The sequence below is a fragment of the Ursus americanus genome, chromosome 1 (assembly GCF_024610735.1).
Source record: "Ursus americanus isolate L20-20 chromosome 1, mUrsAme1.1.p, whole genome shotgun sequence".
Lineage (NCBI taxonomy): Eukaryota > Metazoa > Chordata > Mammalia > Carnivora > Ursidae > Ursus > Ursus americanus.
In genome coordinates, this window is record NC_142127.1 from 104,873,026 (window position 1) to 104,897,460 (window position 24,435).

The 24,435-nt window shown below is 55.5% G+C and overlaps 1 protein-coding gene across 7 annotated transcripts in view; it reads right to left on the reverse strand.

The window, feature by feature from the left end:
- Positions 1–19,481, reverse strand: part of PER2 (period circadian regulator 2) — a 37,981-nt gene extending 18,500 nt beyond the window's left edge. Inside the window, exons 1-9 of one of the 7 annotated variants that reach the window (XM_045793987.2) lie at positions 19,341–19,481; positions 10,512–10,741; positions 10,005–10,067; positions 8,678–8,829; positions 6,139–6,260; positions 5,126–5,327; positions 2,836–2,887; positions 1,798–1,940; positions 152–230 (exon numbers count right to left, since the gene is read on the reverse strand). In XM_045793987.2, coding sequence (XP_045649943.2) covers positions 152–230; positions 1,798–1,940; positions 2,836–2,887; positions 5,126–5,327; positions 6,139–6,260; positions 8,678–8,829; positions 10,005–10,067; positions 10,512–10,723 — 1,025 coding nt within the window. In that variant the 5' untranslated portion in view covers positions 10,724–10,741; positions 19,341–19,481. Of the gene's footprint in view, positions 1–151; positions 231–1,797; positions 1,941–2,835; positions 2,888–5,125; positions 5,328–6,138; positions 6,261–8,677; positions 8,830–10,004; positions 10,068–10,511; positions 19,267–19,340 lie in introns of those variants that run through there. The other 6 variants (XM_045793986.2, XM_045793982.2, XM_045793988.2 and 3 more) reach the window with 6 other exon arrangements.
- Between the last annotated feature and the right edge of the window lie 4,954 nt (positions 19,482–24,435).

Consider the following 24,435-nt stretch of genomic DNA (forward strand, 5'->3'; position numbering starts at 1 on the left):
AATTGCCATGAAGTAACCACCAAGACCATGAAGAAACGCTAACCAGCATGTGATTGAGTCTGCTGACACGGAGGGTGCAGCACTGACTCCAAGACAGGCTAAGCGCAAGAGGCGGGTGCCGGCAGACGGGCCAGCGTCACCGCGTGCTTACCTTTCGTCCACATCCTGGAACAGACAATTTGGTGTATGTGTGGTCGTAAAAATTCTCTTTTCAGGAGGAATTCTAGGGGCTGAAAGAATAGAATTTTATACACGTTTCTGATTCTAAGAAATACACACTTAGCACAGTTGTATTACAGCTACTAGAAAATACCACGTAGGTTCAGACAGATGGGCAGCGAAGGAAGAAAATTAACACGTGAGTCCTGAACAACAGAGCCCACCGCATGGGGCGCAGCGCGGAGCCCATGCCCGATGACCGCCAGCCCGCTTCTCAACTTCCTTGTGGGTGGGTTTAGTTTAGAAAGCTGAGAACTGGCACAGTCACAGAACCGTGCGGTGGTGCGTAGGCTTCTCCCAGCAAATTCATGACTTCCAAGATCCCACAAGAGTGAGCTGAACAAATTGTTTTTTTAAAAATGAGTTAAGTTCTTAGATTCAAAATTCTCAGCAAACGTCATTGTACTGAGGACTTTACAGTTTCTAGGGTGGACAAAGGTGGTAGAGTTATTTGCATAAAGGAAATCATCTATCCAGAATTTCCCTCAACCACCAAATTCACGGACAAAACATTCAAAATTCCAAAGCTTCATTCTTGGAGGAGACTCAGATCATTTTGGGGAGTAACTTGTTGAAATCTAAGTAACCCCTTTAAATCTTTATTGAATATTTGGAAGAGGCTATTCTGTATGGAGGAGCTCGCCAAACATTTCCCTTGGTTTTAAGAAATGCTCTTTTAAAAGATGACCTCATTAACCACTGAAAAAAGGTTATGAATACAATGAAACATGGACCAAACTGAATCCCCGAGGTTCAGCAGTTAAAGATGGCACCTGCCCTCTGGGAATTCTGAAGTCACGTGGCCGACTGAGTTGTCAGGGTGACAAAGGTTCCAGGCCAGGTACTGTGGCCGGTACCACAGGAGGACCATGTCACAAGGCCGTTCAGTGGGAGGGGGTCGCCAGCAGGACAGAATCAGTGTGGCTGAGTGCCTTGGGGCCCTTTGGGCTTCAAGGGAAAGCCCGGATTTGGGGTGTTTTTTTGGGAGCAGGTGGCTTGGGAAGCTAGCAGGACAGGTGGGACTGGCTTTCTACACATAGAGGGAGGGAGGAGAGAGCTGGAGCAAAGACTGGGAGTCTGGTGGCCAGCGTGCCAGCAGAAGCCAGTGTGTGTGAGGGTGGGGAATGCAGTGGCAGGTAGGACGGGCTGAGGTGGGAAGGGAGGGGCAGGGTTTGGGTTCTGAGCAGGCAGTGGTGCCCCTGCGTTCTTCCAGGTGTGGGGCTGCATGAGGGTGGGAGGGGCTTGGGGAACCGGTGCTGAGGGCCATTCTCACCACACAGATGGGAGGCAGTGGCTGGGGAAGGGGGAAGGGCACCCCGGTCACGGCACTGGCCTGGTCACAGGTGGGAGATGCCGGCACCCAGACCCTGTAACAGACGTGGGGAGGTGGTTTGGCAGCGGCTATGGGGGGGCCCGGTGACAAAGGTGGGTGTGCATCTCGAGGGAGATGGAGACTCTGCCCAAGGCTGGGGGGAGAGGCCAGAGCTGGCGGTCAGCCTCACTGACATGAGGCGTCAACCAGGGGGTGTCACCAAGGGACCACACGGAGCCTGTGCCCCACCTGGGCCGGGGGGTTACCTTCGTAGCCCGAGTGCACTCTCTCTGCCAGCAGCACGCAGCACAGCTGACCCCCCGTGCCCTGCGGGTCCCGCACCTTGACCAGGTAAGGCGTCATGCGGAAAGGGTGGTAGCGAATCTCGTTCTCGTGGTTTTTCCCAACACTGCGGAGGAGGGCCTGGTCAGAGGTTTGCGGTTATGACAGAGGGAGTCGTCGTTTATCGTTTATTGGCAGTCACCTCTCCCCCAGTAGTGGCTCTTCCCAGAGCAGACCTTTCATTTGCTGTACAGAAGCCTGCGACACAGAGCCAGGCTCCTCACTTGGGGACCCGGGCCAAGCTGGGCATGCTGGCCTGGGCCTGCAGGCTGTGCTTCCACCCCACTCGCTCAGATCTCCATGACAGTAAGGGCAGACCAAAGAGCAAACAGCCCTGGGCAGTGGGAGGTCTTCCAGGAGCCCTTCCCTAGAGCATGTCGCTGGGGCAAGAGCCATTGCTTCAACGGTGAGTCCCAGCCCTAGCTTCTGAGCACGCAGGACCCAGTCGGGGGTCACTTCTGACACTGCAGCTGATGTGCAACCAGTCACCGTGTTTCTGTTTCCGGCCAAAAGCCTGCTGGGGAGGCCGTGGGCTCCCCCTAGGGAAATGCACACTTGAACTAAAGGCTGCATGTGCATTGTGGGGCCTCCCTGGGGGACACGCCTTCCCAGGGAGGGGCCCTCGGGCAGTTTCGCAGGTGACGGACACCAAGTCCAGGCTCCCCAGGCTCTCCGTGTGGAGCAGTGAAATCACCCCACTGCTGACCAGGCTGTCTTAACGCCTTGTGCACATTTTAAATCCAGCCGGTGTTTTCACACAGACTTTTTAGGAAAATGCGCACTGCGCGGCAGGGGTGCCCCCGCAGAGCCTCTACCCTGAAGAACAGGGGTGGAGAGGGGCACAGGGGGTCACAGCACGCAGGAACTGGGGGACACTCCTACATCTCCTCGACCTCACAAGAGGGGCTCAGGAGAAAACGTCTGTGCCACTGCCCGTTTGGGAGCTCCTGCCACGGGCTTACCTGACGCGGCAGAAGAAAGATTTCTCCTCCATGCATTCTCGAGTAAATGAGTCTACGAGAGAGAGCCCAAAGTCAGCCACCCGAGTGCACAACACAGTACAGACTGCTCGATCTCCCCCAAGCCACAGAGAAGCAGCAGAACCTGGGGTCAGGGCGTGAACCCATATTTACACAACCAGAAAGTGGAGCTCTTAGAGACTATTTATTACAGTTTCAACAAAAATCAAACATATCTCATGAGTGTAGCACGTACCAAATTATGAAATGCTAAAAGCTTACCACCAGAAGTTTACCAGTTTTGAAATGGTTCATAGGCCACCACAAACACACCAACTAATTAACAATTTAACTTCGCGAGACATACCGACTGATGGGCAGAATTTTTGCACGTAAAGCCCTAAATATTTCAACTTACATATTTTGGGGAATATTCAGATCTAATAGAAGCAACTCAGGTCATTTCAAAGCTTACATCAATCTTTTTGCTAAAATATTAACCTACTTCGAACTCTGTAACGCCTAGCAAAAACACGATGTCACTCGGGCCGCGTCATCAGAGATGAAGAAATGTTGTTTTCACAACATAGGATTCTTTTAAAAAGAAATCTTAGATGTTGATCTTTCACATACAGTTTCCTCTATTCAAAAGAAAGAGGAGAAGTAGGAAATCACTAAGAGGGGAAAACGGTGTAAAATTACCAGCCTGGAAAAGCCTCGGAGAAGTCACCTGGTCCTTCTTTTTCATTCAGACAAAAATTCAGTGGCAACCATCCTAGGGAGACAGTGCCAGCCTGTTTGTGCCATAAACCCACATGCAGATTGCTGTCTTTTCCACGCAGTGACCTACAGGTTCTCGTGACACACACTGCAAGCTTTAGTGACCTGCCTGGACAGTCTTCAGGTGGGAATTCTGGGAGAAGGCAGGCAGCTCTATAACCAAACCCAAAAGCAAGCATCTCCTCTTTTCGTGAGTCAGCCCTAAAGCAACGCTCAGGTTGTTTGCTGTCAGAAGGATATAGCCGGGGAACAGCGGAGGCGGCGGAGTGGAGGCCGGATGGCCGGCTGACTGCGAGCAGGAGGAGGTGGGGAGCACGTGGCGGAGAGGGACCCACGATCCAGGAGGCGGTGGGAGTGGGGCTGAGGTGCATCTGATGTGAGCAGAGATGCGGACCTCCAAGCCAAGGGCGAAACAGGGACCAGGTCTGAGGGATGCGGCCCGGGCAGCCTTCTGCCAAGATCACAACTGAGGTCAGGCCTGTCTGGGGTGACTCCCAGTCCCACTGTTTCCTGTCACCTCTCCCGGCGGCTTAGTGCTTCTGCACCTGTTCACCTTCGACTCCTAGTGACCAGAGCCCAATGAGGGGCAAGCAGACAGTCGCTGCTGGACTCACACGTCAAAAGCAGGCTGCTGGCCGCCCTGCCCACTGAAAGCGTGGGGGTGGCTGCAGGGAAGGCCTGAGTGGGTCGGGCCCCTCCCATCTGGCACCTTCTGCCAGGATCCCATGCCACGTTTCTGCTGAGACTTGTCTAGTCAACCATCCTGTCCTGCACCTACTAATGGGCAAGGCCCGCACTGGCCACGGTAAGAGCTTCCAGCCTTCCAGACCCCAAGTCCTCCCAGTCACGTGGGAGGAACGCGACAAGGACACCCTGCGGAGAACTGCCAGAGCCCAGCTGCTGCAGCAGAGCGGGCCGGCCAGGCCCAGAAGCCTGACACCAGGCAGATCAGGCAGCGGATGCACCACACCGCCTGCGGCCCGGAAGCAGTGGCCACTGTGCAGCCTGGAGCCCAATGAGCACGGGAAGCTTGCGGCTTCAGTGCAGGAACACGTCGCCGTCCGCCTGCACGAAACTGCCATGTCACTCTGACATCACTGAGGTTGCCCACGGGATGCAGGGCCTGGCCTATGCCCGCCAGCCTTGCCCGCACAGCTCCGTGCCCTCGCCCACACTCCGTGCCCTCGCACCCAGACCCCAGCGTCTCACAGCAACTTCGTTTCTAAAACACCTCACACTTCTTAAAGTCTTCTGAAACGGTGTTCCCTCTCTGAAATTTGTGAAAAGACTACTTTTCTCAGTTTATCTGAACAAGTAGCTTTCCATCTTTGGCCTGGACAGCTGTCAGGCAGGTGCACTGGGCCAGTCTCCGGCAGAGGAGAGCTGGGGCGCGCCCCGCACCAGGTGGACCAGCCCGGCCCCGGCCCTGGGAAGGCAGCAGCCCCCACATTCCCCGTGCCGCGGGTGCGCAAGCCCAGGCAGCCACTGCCCGGCCGCCGCCCCAGGCCCTCACCTGGTCCGCTGCACACGCTCCAGGGCGGGAGCTTGTAAGGCGTGGTGAAGGTGTGGAACACGCTGACGTCGTGGGGCGCCAGGAACTCCACGAACCTGGCGCCGTAGAAGGCGTCCCTTCTACAGTGAAAGATGGAGGCAACTTGGTCAGAGATGTACAGGATTTTCCCGGTGACCAGGGACACGGCTGCAGCAAACATACCCTGGAAGGAAGAAGCAGCTGCATGAGGACACAGATTTAGGGGGTCAGGGGAGGCCTCAGGGCCCCCTCCTCCAGCCCGCTCCTTCTAACCTGGGCCATCAGCCTCAAACCTCTGCCAGCCTACCTCTCTCCCAGGGCGGGGGTGGGGGTGCCACCTGGGCAGCTGGAGGCTCCCGCCCAGGCTCCCTCCCTGCTGGCTAGCAGCCTGAAGCCTGGCCCAGAGCTCCCTGCGGGTTCAGCTGCAGTGGGGGTGCTGGTGCTGGAGGAAGGACATGGGAGGGATCAGGGAGCCTCACTCTCCAGACCAGTTTTGCCATGATTCCAGTAGGTCTGGGTCCCCACTTGCCCTTATGTCTGCTCTCTGGCTGAGAAGTAGGGGCACAGGGGAAGGGACAACTCGCTTCCCATCCCCCAGACCTCCAAGGGTGCCCCACCCTTATGGGGTGCTTAAAAATGCACAAGCTTTGGAGTCTCATGAGCTGAGTTCAAATCCCAGCGCCCTCACCTCCCCCCAAAGTGAGCCTAAGGTCACCTGGTCACTGCTCGGTCAAGGTGGGGCTCGCTGTCATACACGCAACGTTTGGGGGTGGATTGGCCACGAGAGAAGGACCGTCTCACAGAAAACAGCAGAATACTTCAACACAACTGCTGTGTCTGAATCACGGACTTGACACTGTTTTTAGGGTAGGAGCTTACTCCCTGAAGTTCCAAACTCTGCTGCTAGAAAGCCACTGGCTGTGGCGGCCCGGCTAGGTCACCTGATGAAGGTCTCCGCTCTCCAGGGGAAGGCGGCACTGGTGTCAGGCACTTACCACATTCTTCACAATGAACTCGGAAGTGACGCTCTCGATTTCTTCTATGCTGTACGAGGGCGCGCTGGCGCTGCAGGGGTGGTTCTCACTGGACATGAGCAGCTGGTAATACTCCTCGTTGGCTGCAGGAGAGACCAAGGGGAGGCCTGAAAACGGCCCCACCTGCCTGTGCTGGGGGCTCTACTCTTCTGACGAGAAAGGGGGCTACGCACACGATCTTCCTGGGGCGTCAAGAGAACGGAACAGACAAAAGTGAAGGCAAAGCAAACAAGCCAGTTTTATTTTTCCTGAACGTTTTCAATGGTAAGTACACACTATTTCAAATAACATGGGCCTAACCCTCACTTTGCCCGCAAGGTCTTTAATCACGACACACGCTGACGTTTCCTCTTGGGGCGGCTGTGGCAGCCCCTGCACCTGCTCCTTGGGGGCCACGGCAGACACTCCCATCCACACAGAATCCACTGCCCGAAGCACCAGGCGGGAGGAAGCTCACTGCAGCAGACTGCTCCCAGCAGAGCCTGCCCGGGGCCACTAATCCCAGGACGTACAGCTTCCAAGAGCAGACTCTCCCGGGGCTGCCCACCCAGCACGTGAGGCGGCCGAAGTCCCGGGGTGGGGGCAGTCCCCTGGGAGGGGTGTTGGCAGACTCGCCCTTCGGAGAACCTCCTCCCCGTGGTTTGTGAGCATCCCTGGGTGGGCTGGCCAGGCACGGTGTCTGTTTTTACCGTATTAACCCTCAGCAAGCAGGTGCAGCCTTAGATAGGAGCCTGCAGAAGGCACGCAGAGGGCCAGCACCAGCCAGCACACCGCAGAGCCCGGGCCTCCCTGCCTGGAGCAAGCTCTCCCCGGCCGACCACACGGGGCAGGCCACGACGCCCTTCTGACAAAAGTCGTGCAAATGTTAGAAGATGCGAAGACTATTTGAAATATGGCTCCGTGTCCATCGTTACTAGTGAGAAGCCTCGCCTTGCCCGCTGTGCCTGAGAGTAACTGATGATCACAGGATAAAGCCCACTGTCTGACCTTTAGCTCAGCCTTCACAACTTCTCTGCTTCTACTCACGTTTGCAACGTGCAGAGTCCACGGGGGTCTCCGCGTGCACTAACGCATACACGACGGTAAAGCAGGTAGAGCAGGGGTGGGGCTCCCACACCTGCGGGGAGAGGGCACCTCCCTCGTCTGCCCTAACGAGATGCTGGCCTGGCTTCTGGCTCCGCTTGCTGGTCATAAGAAACCGAAACAGCTCAGATATTCCTCAAAGTGCAGGAGGGGTGGTTTCCCGTGTAACGGGAAAGGGTTCACCTGAGTGTTCACCGCTATGAAGTCAGGAAGGCACAGGTGTCTACTTCCTCCAAGCTTCCTGCTGCGTTCTCCGACACGCTGGAGGAAACGTAGAAACTCTCCAAGCTCACAACCCCGTTCCCAGCAACAGACCAAAAGCAAGCCTGCGTGGACCTTTCTGACCGCCAGAGCTAAAGCATCCTGAGCTGACCCTGAGTGCAGGGGTCACGGCCCAAGCCCCCAGGGATGGGTGTCTGCAGAACAGTTCACCCAGCAGTCAAGTTCTTGGTTCCCCAGCGATGCTGGCGCCTTCTCGACGGCAGTGTGCTCTCTCTGTCCTGGAGACAGAGGCACCTGCAGGCACCTGAGAGCCGGGGGGCGGGGTGCAGAGTAGCTGCTCAGAGGGAGTCCAGCTGCAGCAGCGAGCGAAGGAAGACCCAGCGCTGCTGGAAGTTATTTAAGGGGCCTGGAGTTTACTGAGATGTCGAGCGTCTGAGCTCGATGAGGCAAATAGCGGAAACTGCAGGGTTTGTTCACAGATCCCCGCACCGCATCTGCGAACCCGCACGTGTGTTCTCAGGTGAAAGCCTGAGTCTAGACCACGGACCGGTCCTAAAAGCGCTCACATATTCTGCCATCTAATAATAAGGTCCAAGCATGCCCACAGATGGGAACGGATGTGGACCGTGGAGGTCCTGCTACTGCGTGCCGGTGATGGAAGGAGGCGCTCTGCCTGGCTTCCTGGTTGAAAGACAGCCTCGACGGAAATTCACGCCTTTCTAGACAAACAAGAAACGGACTGCCCAACGTCTTAAATGCAGGAGCTATAAAGTATTGTTCTGTAAGGATGAGATCTGGCAATACCATCCCTGTATCTCCTGTTATTTTTCAAAGGAGCGACCAGCCCTCAGCTCAACACCGTGGGATATTTCGCTTAAATTCCGCTCTGAGCTGCTCACACATGTCCACGAACCCTAGCTCAACTCCGGCCTGAGCCTGGAGGATGCTGGGCTCTCCTGAACATGACCTGACCCCAGCCCCCAGAGCACGAAACCTTTACCCCATAATTACATTCCTTTTTATCAGCTGGTTTTCTACCTGTTTTTTTCCCTCTAAAAGTCAAGTACAGTAGAAAAGTTGTAAAAAATTAACACTTCTAGAATTTCCTTCTGCAATTTCAGGGCTGGGTTTTGGAAAGTCGACACAATCCAAGTTATTTCTACAAGTTCGGAACAAATACGTGAGCCGGACGTACCTTTCACCTGCTTCACGCTCCTTAGCGCGTACTTCAAGGTGGCCAGCGTGCTGGCTTTCCCTTTGGCCTTCTTGTCTACCGGCAGGTGGACCTTCAGCTCCTTCAGCGTTTTTATCAGTTCCTTGTGTGCATCTGCTTTGGCGGACTGCTCGCTGTGATGGAATTAAAGAAAGAGGCGGTCACACGTTAGCTTCCTGCCACCTCCTTCCTGCGCCTCTCGTCCCGTCTCTCGACCAGGCCGTCAGGACACCTCGGTCCGTGTCGTTCTCTGTGGAGCACTGCGGGGTGTGTAGCATCCTTGGCCTCCTCCCCACCAGAGGCCGACGCACCCTCGCCAACTGTGACGACCAACCCTGTCTCCTGACGCCGCTACACGTCTCCTGTGGGGAGACGGAGCACCCCGGCTGAGAGCCACTGCGCTCACCCGAGGGAGGGCTGCAGAAGTCCCGCCACCTGGGCTCTTGGCCCCCGGGCTGGAGCTGGGCTTTGCCCCTCAGGGCTGCGCCTTCTTGCCCTGCGTCAAACAGAAGAGAATGGAGTGACGGAGAAGACAGAGGACAGCGAACTGGTTTCCTGTGGCGGGAACGTGAATGAGGAACACGGGAAGGCCTCAGAGAGGAAAGACTTGTATGAAGTGGCTCGAAACTTAAGGGTACAGAGATGGGAAGAAGACAAAACAGGTGGGCCGTTCTTGTTGAGAGCAGAGGGTGCAGAAAGAGTGCAGGAAATCAGGTTTCAGGGCGAGATGGCCAGGTGCCCACACAGCCAGGCCTGAGAGCTGCAGTTTGCTCTGGTGATGACAAGAAAATGTCTGTGGGGGGCCCCTGGGTGGCTCAGTCGGTTATGCGTCTGCCTTTGGCTCAGGTCACGATCCCAGGGTCCTGGGACCAAACCCTGCATTGAGCTCCCTGCTCAGCGGGGAGCCTGCTACTCCCTCTCCCTCTGCCCCTTGCCCTGCTCGTGCACACTCTCTCTCAAATAAATAAAATCTTTGAAACAAAAAAAAAAAAAAGAAAAAATGTCTGTGGATGTAAAATTAAGGATACCTTTGTTTCAAACACCTAAAAAGGAGGAGGAATGTTCCAGATGAGCATGTCTAGGACGCAGACAAGGCCTGAGCAGGCGGAGCTGGAGGGGCTGCAGGTCTGGAGCATTGTAAGGGGCCCGAGCAGCTGGGGTGTGAGAGGGCACGGCCGGCTCACAACCGAGACGGCTGCGCACACCGACAGGTGCTAGCAGAGACTGGCAAAATGTCACATTACCCCAAAACTAACCTCTAGTAACAAATCTCCATTTCTCAGAGACCGTAAATTGGGACTGGCCTTACCTGCAGCCGCTTGCAGACGTGCTGTGTTCAGACTTCGCCATCATGAGGCCAAAGGCATCAGGACTGTAAGCACGAGAAAAAAGGCCACTCAGAGGACCGCGTGCTCCATCCGTCCCCTCATCCAACCAGTGACAACAGTCCAGGTTATCCCACACATAGTAAGACAATTACAAAAAATACAAGGTTAAGATAAACCCGGAGCATAAAACTTTCTAGTTTTATGTACTGGAAGAAGGACTAACAGATCAAGTTCATTTTCTGTAGACACCGGGGGCTAGAAGGGCCACCGGCTCCTCTGCTCCCGAGATCTTGCTACACTCACTCGGTATCTATCTACCGGCAATCAGAGAGTCAACATCAACAGTGGCCACATTATAGTAAATTTTAGTTATTCTGAGTTAATGAGATTTTTTTTAAGTGTTGAAAAACGTGCTAATCATGATTTAAAGACCTCAAAAGCAATCAAACCATGGGTTGAGACAAGTGGCCTCTGAGGGTCCCACCTACCCCGGGGGGACGATGGGCGGCCCCACCAGCATCCCCAGCTCCTCGCTGCCCTGCGAGTCCTGCCCCGGGGAGCGGTTCTCGTTGGTTTCATTTCCGCTAGAGCCACTGCTCATGGGCACATCTTCCTGGACCAGGGCTCCGTGGGGCTTGGGCTCCTCGGGCTCCTGGGCGGGGTGACCAGGGCTGGCGGGGTACTCGGCATATCTGTTCATGTTGGCTCCACAACGAAGCTGGGAAAAGAGAGAAAGGTCGTCAGGCCTTGAAGGTGCAGGGAGTCGCTGTAGCCATCTCGTGCAGTGTGCCGCTGAATCCGTTGCCACATTTCGCTACAGATGCTGCTAGTAGTCAGGGTCAGGCACGGGTATTCCTTGTTCTTACTCACCGAGCTCCGAGCTCCTGTCTCCTACCTGCCATGGTTAGGGAGGCAGATGAATCCTGCGGCCGCAGACTGCTGTGGCCTGGTGAGGAGGCGACAAGTGCGTCAATGACCATGGCCCAGCACGTGGGGAGCCTTGGGAAAAGTCTCCCCAGGTGATGGTGGGGAGCAGCAGGGTTCAGAAGTCTTGGCCATCACAAGCTACAGGAGACCCCAAGCCCAGGCTGTATGCAGAGGGAACCCCAAGACCAGGCTGCGGGCCGGGGAGACTTCAGGGGGACAGGAGGCTATGAAGCAGACGTCGCCCTGTGAAGAGGGCCGAGTGGGTGGGAGAGGTGTGTGCCCACCACAGAGGGTGTGTGCCAGCGGGTGTGGAGGGCAGGGGGACCAGCACCAGCCACTGAAGGGTTCGAAGTACCGGATGAATGAAGTTTGCTGCATTTGGGACAGGTCCTCACCACTGTGCTACGTAGATACTTTAACTTTGGCGTTTAGGGGCAAGAGGTGGAGAGGGCCTGAAGTTAGAGCCAGACCAGCCCTAAGGCTTCTGCAATAATTCTGGGAGACAACCATGGGGATGAGCAGACAGGGAGTATGCAAGGGGGAGGGGTTCAACCAGAAGCCCAAGGATGGGGAGAGAGATGTCCCTGGGAGAGGAGGACCCAGGATGGTGTCTCCTCAGGGTCCTGGCAGGAAGCAAAAGATGTCTGGCCCTGGCAGCTAGGCAGGCATGGGGAGGGGGAAGCTGTTATTACCCTGGGCCTGGAGGGCAGGAAGAAGGGTTACTGAGACCAGAGGAACCCAGACAACTTGCCATTTGGGGGAACAGAGCTGGGGGCGTAAACCCTCGGCTTCCCTTTCCTCCCGACCTCGATGGTCAGGAAGCCAGAAAGCAAGGGGATCCACCAGCACGGTCCTGGAAGGCCAGCCTTGGCCACGGAGCGGGGGAGGGAAGATCCGGAGGGCCCAGCAGCCATGCCCTGACTGAGCAGAGTCTCCAGGGGCAGAATGTGCCCCACAGCCTCCATGTGCTCCAAGAAACAGACCAGACACCTGGCTGATGGCAACAGCTACACACACACACTGTTCCACGTCAGTAACCCTCACGAGCACTGACCATCGGCTACCACCCAGAGTACCATTCTCGGTTCTAGTCTACAGATGAGAGAACAGGTCAGTGGCTTGCAGGTGACAGCGCTGGATCCCATGCCCACCTGCTCCTGAAGACGGGGACCCACGGAGAATCCAACCACAGTACTCTCTGGAAAACAGCAGGTCTCACTAGACCTTGTCTTGTTCACGAACCAACAAATGGTAAAAAGCCAACGTGAGTCTTCTGAAAAGACGTGCAGTAAAGACCAGATGAACACAACCTGCACGGCATGGGGAGCCCAGCGGACTTAGGATGGCACCCACTCCACAGCACACACAAAAATCGAGGAAGGGTGTCCTCAAGGAACCACGTAATGAAGGAGGAGCTGAAGCCACAGAGTGAGATGAAAATGCCACCTAGAACAGAAAATGAGAGACAGGTCCAGAGTCAAGAACGAAGCAGATGGCCTCAGAAATGCTGAGGATGAGCGCGGGGAACTCTGAAAAGCACCGAGGGAAAGGGCAACGACACCAGAGCCCTGTTTTTATCCGCGGGTAACAGCTCTTTCTCAAAGAGCCACTGCAACAGTGAACCAGAGACTCCCGTGAAAGATACACGCCAAGAAAACCATCCGGGCCGAAGACAGATTTGCAACTGCTGGTCAAAGGACTCCTTGAATACCAGGAAAAGTTACGTGAAGAGTCCAAGCCCAGTGATGTCCCGATGTAAAGTGATGTTTTCAAATTTCAAAAAAAAAATTCCATGCATACAGGAAAAACAAACAGGTTACCTACAAAGGATGGAAAGTCACTGAGTCTTGAGCAGAAGATACAGTCCACAGGGTTGATGCACGGAAGATACAGTCTCCAAGGTTGTGGTTAAAGGGAGGAAATCTCAGTGGAACACACCTGCTCGTCATGGCTTGAGACAGAAGCCGGTTACCAGGGTCCTGACTCACAGAGAACCCAAAGCCCCAGAACAGCAAAACACCTGACCAACGTCAGGAACAAAACAAGCAAACCTACTCCCCAGTCTTCATTTTGTCTAATTGCTTGTTTTTTAACATTTCAGAGATGTTCTAGCTGACTCAGTGAGAACACGGAAGGTGCTCACTTTTGGGAAGAGAGAGACCAAAGACTACTAATGGGCTAGTCCCACAAAGGAAAACACCAAAGATCCATAAACCTGGAGAGATGCTCGACCTCATTAGGCGTGAGGAAAACACAAAGGATGAAGTCACCAGAAATGAGCAGGGCTGTCGGCATCCAGTGTCCACAAGGTGGGGGACTTTGTGCGTTGTGGTCACTAATGGTTTCTGGACGGGACTCTGGACATGTCCAGGACCATGTATAATCCTCGCCCTTCCCCCTGCTAGGAGGCCCCTCCACTGCCCGGGAATGCCTGTACGAGCGCACAAAGACCCATGAGCGTGGTGTATGGACTGATAATACTACCAAAGGAACATCCGCAGGGAGGCTGCTGGCATCCCAGCTCTGGCACCTTGTCTGCCGTGGGCACCCTGGCCAGTGCCAGCCCCGACTTCCAGACAGGGCCTGTGCCTCACCTGGCCCCGCCCCAGTCCTCTGCTCCCCCTGGCTCAGAGCACAGCCCCAGTCTGCACGAGGGTCTACAGCTCTGCGAGGCCTCCCCGGCTGCCTCCTGAGCATCTCCTGCTGAGTCCCGCCTCCTCGGCCCTGACAATGAGCTCCGACCCCAGGGACTTGCTGCTCCCTGGTGCCCACAGCACTCACCCTGCACAAACAGCATTGACTTCTCCCCCCCCGGCCCACATCCCTTGCCTGGTGTCCCATCCCCCATGGTGCTGACACCGCTGGGCTCCACCCTGATGTGCTGGAGCTTAGCTGTCCTCTGCTGTAGCCCCAGAGCCCGGCACGGCACGTATGCTTAACGACAAACAGCCTGGGACATCTGTGCTGGGCGAGACGATGTACCTACGAAAGACAGGGGCACAAGACACACCGATAGAGGAAGATTCTAGGACACAAAGGAACAAGTTATGGAACAATAAAGAACAACAACAAACAGAGTGACAGATGGCATTTAGGCAGGGCTGGACATCACGTCTTCCACTGATTAACTCCCTCCGAGGGCACACGGCGCTTCGGGCTGGAGGATGTCAGAGAACGGGACGGACGTCCTTCCTGCCCTTACAGAGCTTACATTCCAGTGGGGAACACAGATCACCCACAAGGGAATGGCATAGGCGGGAGAAGAATGCTAAACGCTAAGGAGAAGGCAACAGAGTGGGAGGTGGGGGGGTCTTGCGTGGGAGAGGCTGGGAGTGCCGCCAGAGAGGCGAGTGTGCAGGCAACATTTGACCTTGCACCTGAGTCCCCATGTGTGGTGCTGATTCACAGCCCCTTGACCTCACTCTCCCGCAGGCCTGCAGCCACTCGGTCCTCCCCAGCCCGGGCTGGGTATTCACTCACCTGGTCCTCATGGCCTCACACCTGAGGCGGCCTGGAGTCCCTGGCTGTGCTGGCCACCCACGGCCTTAGATGAAGCACCGCATGTGGGGGTGGGCCCTTGCCTTCCCAGCTGCTGCCAGAGGGCCCAGTGAAGCCAGTGGCCCGGAGGGAGAGCACACTGCCCGGGGTGAACTTTGGCCATGGGGGATGGAAGAGAGGACAGGTCAGCAGGTAAATACACCCCTTCCATCCCTCCCTTGAATGAAGTCCGGAAGCTCTTCTTTCTATCCTTTCTTCTTCGTCATTGTCTTTTCTGATGAGGCCCCCAAGGGCTAAGAGATCAGCCTGCATCCCAACCTTCTCTCTTCCCTGTTCCCTCACTCTTGCTGCCTGGGATTGCACCTCCCAGTGAAATGCTAGCATTAAGTGTCAGCCCACACTCTGCTTTTAAGAGAACCCAAACGAAGACAGACTGAAGAGAGTGAGAGAGTGGGCCAGGAAGGTGCTGGAGGAAGAATATTTGAGGCTGGGGGGGCAAGTGCAAAGGTCCTGAGGCAGGGGCATTTGAGGAAGATGGACCAGCCTGGAGCAGAGTGGGCAAGGCAGAGGACAGGAGGGTGATACGGGGTTGGAACTAGATCACATGGCACCTCACAGGGGCAGAGCCAGGACTCTGGCTTTATTCTGAGTGAGATGGGAAACTGAGTTCTGTGCAACAAGATCTGACTTAAACTCTAACAGGCTTACGGGCTAGAGGCAAGGTGGAGGCAAGGAGACGTCTTAGGGGGCTCCTGCTACATGTCAGTAGAGCTGCCAAGGGGCTGCCCCAGGGGCGGCGGGTGGGGTGGGTGAGGGCATTCTCTCCCTCCTGCCTGCCCCCTCCCTGATACCCTGCACACCATCCATCTCATCCCACAGCCCTCCCTGGACAAGCAGCCCTCTCTCTGTGAGTGAGCTGTGAAGGCTGAGGGGTTAAGAGAGCCGCCCTGGATGGTAAGGGCGTTAGTGGGTTCCTCTACTTCCTGACCCTGTGATCCTGGGCAAGATCCTGAGCCTCCCGTGCCTTGCTTCCTCGTCTGTAAGAGGGATGACAGCAGCTCCTGCCTCTAATGGGTCACTGGGAGGGCTCAATGACAGCCTGTGCCAAGTATCTGGAATGCCGTGTAGCCAACAAAGGCTTAGCTTTTATCGTCACTGGCAATCACTACAGGAAAACAGATGGGGTAACAAATAATTTTTTAAAGGAGATATTTCACTGCCACTGGAGCTGTCTCTGGCTTGTATTTAAAGGACAAGGAGCTCAGAGGGCCACCCCCAACTCAGGCAATAAAGACATACCCTGGAAGGAGGCATCCCATACTTTGCTTCCATGTACCCCCAAGGGCTTGTCTCTCAGCTCCTCAGAGAACTCCTGGCTTTGCCACCCTACCAGACCTTGGGAGCAAGTCTGAGTAGGATCCATTGTCACAAGATTACCTTAGGTAGAAGATAAATCTTTGCAAAAAGGGTCAGATAAGCATGGCAGAAATGTGAAACAACAAACCAACCAAACCACCTGAAACTTCATCATTCCACAAAATGCATCGCTCAGCACCAACGGCTCTAATGGACAGACCTCATTTTGCCAAGTTGACAAAACTAACTTGCTCATCAAAGCAGACTTTGCCTCCTGCCTTCCACAAACGTTCACAGAGCACAGGCTCGTGCCAGCACTGCCAGGACCCTGGGGATCCCTGGGCAAACCTATTTCCACCCCTGGGGAGAGGTGCTCATAGTCTGGGGCACCAAAGGCCCCAGAAAGGAAAGGACATCCAGGCTGAAAAGGGGCTGCTGGGGACGCTGGGGTGCACCTGTCCCTGGAGTCCCCTTGCTGCCCCCTTTGCAGACATCCGTCTGCTGGCTCTGCCCCAGAGAATGGGCAGACTGAAGGGAAGGAGCTAAGCTTGGACCCTGACGCTGGTCACGTGACCACGCCTTACTAACGAGGGTTGCCTTGACTGGACAGAGGAACATTTAGAAAGTACAGTCCACAATGAGATCATAGTCTGGGACAGGCCTCACAATAACAGAGGAGGGGGAGGAAGTGAGTGGGGGCACGGAAGGAGAGGGGCCAAGAGCCAGCTCGTTAAAGCCGGCTGATGAGTTCATGAGGGTTCATTACACCATCCTCTCTACTTTCACATGTATTCATAGTTTCCATGATCAATAGTGAAAAAAACTGGGAACCAAAGCACAGCCTGGTCCTCAGTTCCACCCTCCACCACCACCAGCAGGACTCCGGGACAGGTAAAGGCTTCTCACACTCAGTACCCTTGAGCCGAAGGGGGATGTACTGCATTTCTTTGTGGAAATCAGAAGTCAGTGTATGTGTGGTTCAATCGCTTGAGCTGATCGATTTTTTGAAACAGAAGTATAAGATACAGAAAAGTCTTCAATCAAAGTCTGTCCACAAACTGAGTACACCCATGTACCTAGCACCCGGCTCTGGAGGCAGAAGCCCACCAGTTCCCCTGAGGCTGCTGATGGCCCTCCAGCCATCGTGCACCCCCGGGGTCACCACCAGCCTGACTTCTGACAGGCTGGTGAATTCCGTCGGTTTTCACACTTTATAGAACAGGGATCTCTCAGTCTGGACTGTGTGTCTCAGAGCCCGTGGTAGTTCGTAGCCCCAAATACTGTAGCATGTTTGCTCCTTCCTGCTAGGAGCCAATTCCCTGAGGCCAGCCTGCTGTAATCTGGAGAAAATGTTTGTCCTGCTACATAAACACCCGCGCTCTCCATGGCAACAGCTGGGTAACCGAGGAAAACGCCGTCCAAATATGGAAGGGAAGAAGGCAGGAGAGACGCATGTCTCGGCCTTACTAAGACTCCTTTGGATTCTCACAACTCTGTTTCCAAAGCCTCAAATACGCAGAAGCGTGAGATTTAAGACAGCGATAAGGCAAAAACGTCAGCTTCCTGGTTTCAGTGTCCAGGGAAGGAGCCACTCTGGGTGCCCGTGAACACCTGAGCTGTTCCCACTGCTCCCTGTCACCCGGCAGGAGCACCGGGAGCCCACAGGGCTGCTCAGGGCTGGCACCCCCTCCACCGCTGCCCGCCTGTGATAATGCCCGTGACCCGTCCCCCCACCTGCTCACCTACTGCTTCTGATTTGCTCTTGACTAGGAAAAGTAACAAACTTGTTACAGACACAGGGCTTAGAGAGTAGAAGCCACAGCCTAACAGAGGAGCTCAGAGGGAAAGCCCATCAGAGGCTCTTGTCGAGACCCCCATGGCTCTCTGCTGGGTCTGTAGGTGGGCCAGCTTCCCAGGGGGCGGGGGCACAGAGCAGATGCACAGTGGAGGGGTTATGTGTCTCATCTTAGTTTTGCCCAAGAAGGCAGTTCACAGCGTCCCTCTCTTCTTTGGACTAAATGCTGAGAGGTCCTGCCAGCCACTCAGTGACCTGACCGAGCCTGTGGTTGCTGAGGCCGGGTGAAGTTACATCACCGTTTAAAAACAGAGCCGTGCCCACCAGTATTTTTCTGAAAGTTGAGTGTGTGCATGAGAAACAGCACAAATGAGGGGAACCTTTCCTACTTCCTTCAAAGCACGGAACGTCCCTCACAGGGGAACGTTATGTGATCTGAAGGCAGGAGCGCGCGCATCAGACATCTCTGTCTCCTACACAGGGGCCTGAGGAAATCATCCATAGAGTAACCAGAATCCAGAAACCCAGAGTGCAGACAGGCCCGGGAGACTGCCTAATCGGAGCCCCTCCGTGCAGACAAGGAAACCGAGGCCCAGAGCAGTGGCTGAGTCACCCCTCTCTGCCCAGCACCCCAGCCTCCACAGAAAGCCAGGCTGCGTTAGTTCTGTACCAGTGAATCACACCAAGATGCCAGTGACAGATAAGTGCGGGTACCCACAGTGCCATCCCTGCGCTGGCATATCATGTAGCTTCTGCTTAAAAGGGGAGCCCCTTTCCTCATTTTACTCATACACCTTACAAAAAGTGATACATCTTGTATGTAAGAACTCAATTTCCAATTAAAGCCTTCAGATAGAGCCCTGTTCATTCTCAGCCAAACCCAGGCTGGGGCAAGAAACCCCAGATGGGGCTAGAGGGTGGGGTGTCTCCCCTTCGCAGCCAGGGAGAAGGCAGTGCCCCCCAGTATCAGACACGGGAGGTGAGCAGTATTCATCGAGGAGCTTCTGCCATGGTGCTGGGGTTCTTGACATTTAGGGGACCTGGGACTCCTCCCCCCAAATTCCAGCCCACTCAGCATTCAGCACACAATTGCAGGCTTTCATAAAACCTCAGAAGCTCATCCTGACCCAGACCAAGACCCTCAGGATGATGGAAATACCCTGGAGACAACCTGGGCCTGGGCCTGGCCCTGCCACAGTGTGGTGCCCAGCAGGTATCAGGGCCTCAGTGGACTAATCTGTCAAGCCAAGGTGTTGCCCTGGATGATTCCCAGGGACAGTTGCACTGAACCTCAATTGCCTTAGCCTTCCCAGGCCCTCTCCCCATGGGGCAAAGGGAAGAGCGGGAGGGTCCATAAAAGAAAATCATTTAGAGAAAGACAGTCCCGTGTGGTAGTTCATTGACCTTATGGAGTTGCCTAACCTCTCTGGACCTCAGTTTCTCCATCTGTAAAATGGGGAGAACAGTACTCACCCCACCGCCCCCCCCCAGGCCGGTTTTAAGCGGAGAAGGAGTCAAATAGCCCAGAAAACCCTGGGGTCACACTTCCATGGGCTGCAGGATCCGCCGCCCGCCCGCCTGGAGCCGGTACGCCGGGCTCCAGACCACCGGCCCGAGGCCCAGCCCGGCGGTTACGTAACCAGCCAGCCGGGCTGCCGGACCGCGGCCGGCGGCTCAGCCTGGCGCCCGCCGGCCCATCCGCCCTCCCCGCCCGCCGCGCCGCGCCGCGCCGCGCCCTCACCAAGCCGCGTCCCCGCCGGTCCGCGCGTCCGTCCGCTCGTCGGTCCGTCCACCCCGCCGCCGCCACAGCCAGCAGCCCCGAGCCCGCAGCGCCACTGCCGCTGTCACATAGTGGAAAACGTGACTACGCGCGTCGCGCCCGCCCCCGGATCCCGCCATTGGCCGAAGCGCAGCCTCATCTGCATACCGGGGGGGTCGGGCCTGCGAGCACCGCGTGTCCATTGGCTGCAGCGCCCGTCGCTCTCTTTACATAAGACGCACATGGAACTCCATGTTCACCGCGTCCGTTCCTCAATGAAGACGCGACGCGCTTGTCCCCCCTCCTCGTCCTCCCGAGTGGTCCCTTCCACTTCCGGCCTCGGCACCTTCCATTCAAAACAGCAGGCGTCCGCCGGCTAGAGGAGCGCCGAGTGGCGCGTACCACCGCGGCCCGGGGGAGCTGGGCGCGGGACGGGACCGGCTCCAGGGCACCTCGGTCCGGCTGGCGGGGCGCCGAACGCTCGCTGAAGCGCAAGCCCTGGAAGGCTGCCGCCTTCGGCCGGGGGCCAGGGCGCGCTCCCTCGAGAAACTCCCTGCGGACGTCTTCCATTCACTCATTCCCATTCATTCATTGACTCACTCCCATTCATTCTCCGCCGGGCGCTGAAGCTGCGGGGGGACCGAGCGCAGGCCGCGGGGCAGTAGCGCCGGGCGCACGCCCACCGGACCGCCGAGCTCCACGCTCGTTCCACATCTACCAGGACGGTCAGCTTCCAAGTGGCCTTTCTTCTTTTTGAGATCACGTATCGCAACTTTTGATTCTGCGTGTCATTTTTACTGGGAGGAGGTACAAGAAAAATAAATGACGTGCTCCCAACCACGTCGTTAGGGAAAAGGACCGTCTCAGTCCCGAAGAGGGAACGTTCTTAGCCATTTGGGCGGCGAGGATCACGAATTAGCCAAGGCCGGAGTTTTCCGCAGAGGGCCCGCGGAGGCAGCGGCACTTGGAGACCAGCAAGGACGGGCATCTGGGAACTGGTTTTCAGAAGGCGCAGGCCCCAGACCACAGGGGCGTAGGGCTTGGAGACGGTGCTGGATCTGCAACACCCTGGCCGTGGCCCTTTTTCTTTCAGTAAGCATTGTGTGGGGCCCATGAAGCCTGAGGTTTCTGTTTAAGGTACCTGGAGAGAGTGGAACTTCCTCTCAGACCGGCTTGTAGAACATGACACAGCGCACAGGCTCCAAGGCCGCTCAGGCAGCACGTTCTGGAAATGCGGGGTCCCAGCAGGGAGGGTGGGCTGGCTGGGCTCTGAAGGGCTGAAGGGGCCTCTGGCCTCTCCCGCCACGGGTCCTGTCCTTTCTGCAGGCAAACCCGCACTCAGGAATTCCTGTGATGGAGCCACTTCTTTCCTTCTCCTGGACAAGACATGTATGCAACTTTGTCAGACCCAGATGCAAACCCGGGCAAATAAAGTTCTCCAGGACAGCCCTTCCCACAGAAGCCCTGGGAGGCCTGCTGTGCGGCTCACACTTGAAGGTGATAGTGGCCCACCTCCCGTTCCTCTGACACTGACATCTAGACACCCTCCCCGTCTGCTCCCTAAGACACACACACACACACACATACACACGCCAAGCAAATCCAGGCCCAGCTGCACCCTGCACACACCCAAAGGCCTTTTGTTTCTTCATGTACATTGACGTCAATGGTAAGCTCCATTGTTCTGGAAACAAGAGTAAACAGCTCATCCACATCATACAGAGATTCTTCTCCTGCTCAGCTTTTCCTTGCTCCTGCTCCATATTCAGCCTGTAGCCTAATGTCACATTTCCTCCCTAAATTTAGCCTTTTCTATTTCTGCCCATAAATCTGGTTGAAAGATGTTGAAACCCATTATTTAAAAAATTATAAAACATCATGGAACCTCTAGAACCCTTCAGAACCTAACCTATTTTCAGGGTCTTACGGCTAGGTTTGTTTGTTTGTTTGTTTGTTTGTTTTTTAATTCTCGTTACTGGAAACTTCCATTCACTCCACAAATATTTGTGAAGACCTATGTGTTGGGGGGTCTGCAAACTGTATCTCATTGGGTCCTCCGATTGCAGTGTAGAAGAGGTAATCCCCTAGGATCAGGCTAAGCCACAGGGGCCATTCTCACTGAATGAGAATCCTGAGTGTGTGTGTGTGGGTGTGCACGCATGTTGGAGCACTAAAGTGGTGGTGGGGAATGAATCCTTTCCTGGTCAGCCTACACTGACCTAGAAATGTGTTGCGTTAGCTGTCACCTCTAACACAGAACCCTTGCCAGCACTAAGGGAGGTAGCCTGGGGGAGGGGGTGGTAAGCCAGTTTCCCCAGCTGCCTGGGGAATGCTGTCCGTGGAAGGAGCTGGCCTCTGGTGTCAGCCTTCACCCTGCCTCCCAGCCAAAGGCTGCTCTACCCCTGCCCCCAGTCCGGTTCTACCAACCTGTTTCCTCCAATGGGCCGGGTTCAAGTCAGCCCTGCCCCTCCATGCCCAGGCCCTGCCTGGAGGGCCCCTCTGCACCTGGGGTTCATGCCCTTGTAGAGCCACTCGCTGGCCCTCTTCTCCGCTCATGCTCTCGGTCAACCAGCCATGTCCTGGGCAACTAGTATGTGACAGACACTGTGTCAGCCAGACACACCTGCTGTGGTCAGAGTGGACATTCCCGCCCCAGTCCCCATCTGAGCGAGAAAGCGCTCAATGTTTCACCATGAAGCATGATGTTAGCCTTAGGTGTTTATCTGTTTTATAGATGGCCTTGGCCAGGGGTTCCTTCTCTTATAGTTTGCTGAGAGGTTTGTGGTGGTTGTTTTAAATCGTACGTCGGTATAATCGGGCTTTAATCTGTGGTAATGATGATTATTTTACAGTAACTCCTCCAGGTTAACATATTTTTGTGGATCTGCAAATAATTTAAATCACCGCAGCTTTGTCTCTATTATATAACAACCTGTATAGACCTGCTTACTTCATTATTATAATTAAAAACAAAAGATAGAAATGAATGAAAATGTTAAGTGTCCAAGATTCTGCTTTTTTTATGTTGTAAGCTTCTCCTTTATTTCTGTAGGACTCCAGTGATTAAATGTGTACCCAGCTGACTTCTCTTATCATCAGCTTTCTTTTTTTTTTTTTTTAAAGATTTTATTTATTTATTTGACAGAGATAGAGACAGCTAGTGAGAGAGGGAACACAAGCAGGGGGAGTGGGAGAGGAAGAAGCAGGCTCCCAGCGGAAGAGCCTGATGTGGGGCTCGATCCCAGAACGCCGGGATCACGCCCTGAGCCGAAGGCAGACGCTTAACGACTGAGCCACCCAGGCGCCCCTATCATCAGCTTTCTAAATAAAAGACACGGTTTTAACTGAAACCAAAACACTCTTTGCTAGCCTGTCACTTGAGAAAGGACTAAAACTTCAAACTTCCTGGTCATGAGGCCATTAAAAGAAAACCTAAGGATTGAAGTGAGAAGAAAAGTGTCCCCTTTGGGGTGGGAGGTGGGGGCGGCAGTGGGCAGGTTGACCTGAGGCAAGATTTTGCCTTGGGACCTTGAGGGCTGACTTACGGGTCAGCTAGTCTCTGGCAGCTGGTGCACTCTCCCCACCCCCCCAAAGATTCTGGGCCACCAATATCCCTTGGTCTCCTGGTGGTGCCCAAGGAAAGACAGCATGCCAGCAAGGCCACCTGTGTACAAGGTGACCCCATGTTTGAGGGGCCTCTGTCTTCAGAGGGCGACCTCGGTTGGCATGCCATTCAACTGGACGGTGCAGGCCCGCTGTATGCCCCGAGGCTGTCATCTCAGTTTGGTTCTTCCTGTAGCGCTGGGGTTGGCTCTCAGGGGGTGCCTGGCAGGTGTCCCCCAACCACGGAGATCCTGGGGCAGTGTCAAGAATTAGGGGACAAATGAGGCCCCTCTCCAGCAGGGCATTGGGTCCTTCAGGAGGCTGAGGTCTGGGCTGCACGCTCGTGGGTGGGCACAGGCCTCGGGGTACCCCCACCCTGTGACAAGCTGTGGTTCAGCACAAGCTCACCACGTTAGGCACCATGCTGGGCACTTCACGCATGTGCTCTTATTTAACCCTCAACTCCATAGAGCTTGTGTCCAGGTCCCCACTGTCCCTTTGCAAAAGATACCTTTGATGTCACCATGCACCAAGGAACCATGTGGGGCCGTGTCTTACGTCACCAAGGAGAGACAACCTTTGTCTACAGAATGGTCGCATGGCCACCCTCACTGCCCCGCCCCTGTGGAGTCTGGGAACTAGGTGACCAAAGTCCAAACTCCAATGTCCCTCTGGTCCCCTGAACATCCTCCCCACCCAAAATCTCCCTCTATGACATGGCCAGCCAGGTGCTGCCTGAACCTTCCTAACTCCCTTTCAAATAGCTAAAGGACTCACAGGTGTGGACAGCTGGGATGTGGGTCTTCACATGTTCCTAACACCCACCACGTGTCTGTGCAGCCATGCTGGCCCACAGCGCCTGTCCTGGGATGACAGGGCACCGTGAATTCCTCCTCAGTCTCTGCCTGTAGGTTTTTCCTCCAGTAAATCCTGCCCTGTGCCTCACGGTGTGTTACCTGCCATGTTTGCCCTTACTCACTGGCTTCTCCTTGCTGCCCAATGTGGAAAAGATACCCCTGTCCCCAGACCAGAGCTTTTGGGAAGAAACAAAGGAGTTTGACTGGATCACTCCCAAGGTGGGAGCCACCCCCTCTAGGGGTGGTGGTGGGTCACCTGACTGAGGTGCAAAGTCCGGAGCCCTGGAGACTATGGACGGCAGCAGCCTTGGGACACACAGCAGTCCAGCCGTGAAAGAGAGCCTGGGGAGAGGGCTGCTGCGTGCCCATCTCCCTGCTCCTCAACAAGCCAGGCCCTATGAGGGAGGAGGAGGGGAGAACAGGAGACCCCCACCCCCTTGCCACTATTGAAGCTGCCGTGGCCCCAGGAGCCCGTAGGGGCGGGAGTGCACCGCTGCTGCTCGGGGAGATTGCCACCACCAGCGCCGGGGAGCTCTCCGAAAGCCCGTGAGGTGTGTCTGCAGCATGAGAACCCTCGGTGCTACTGAGCAGAGCCAATGGCAGGTGGTGGACACAAC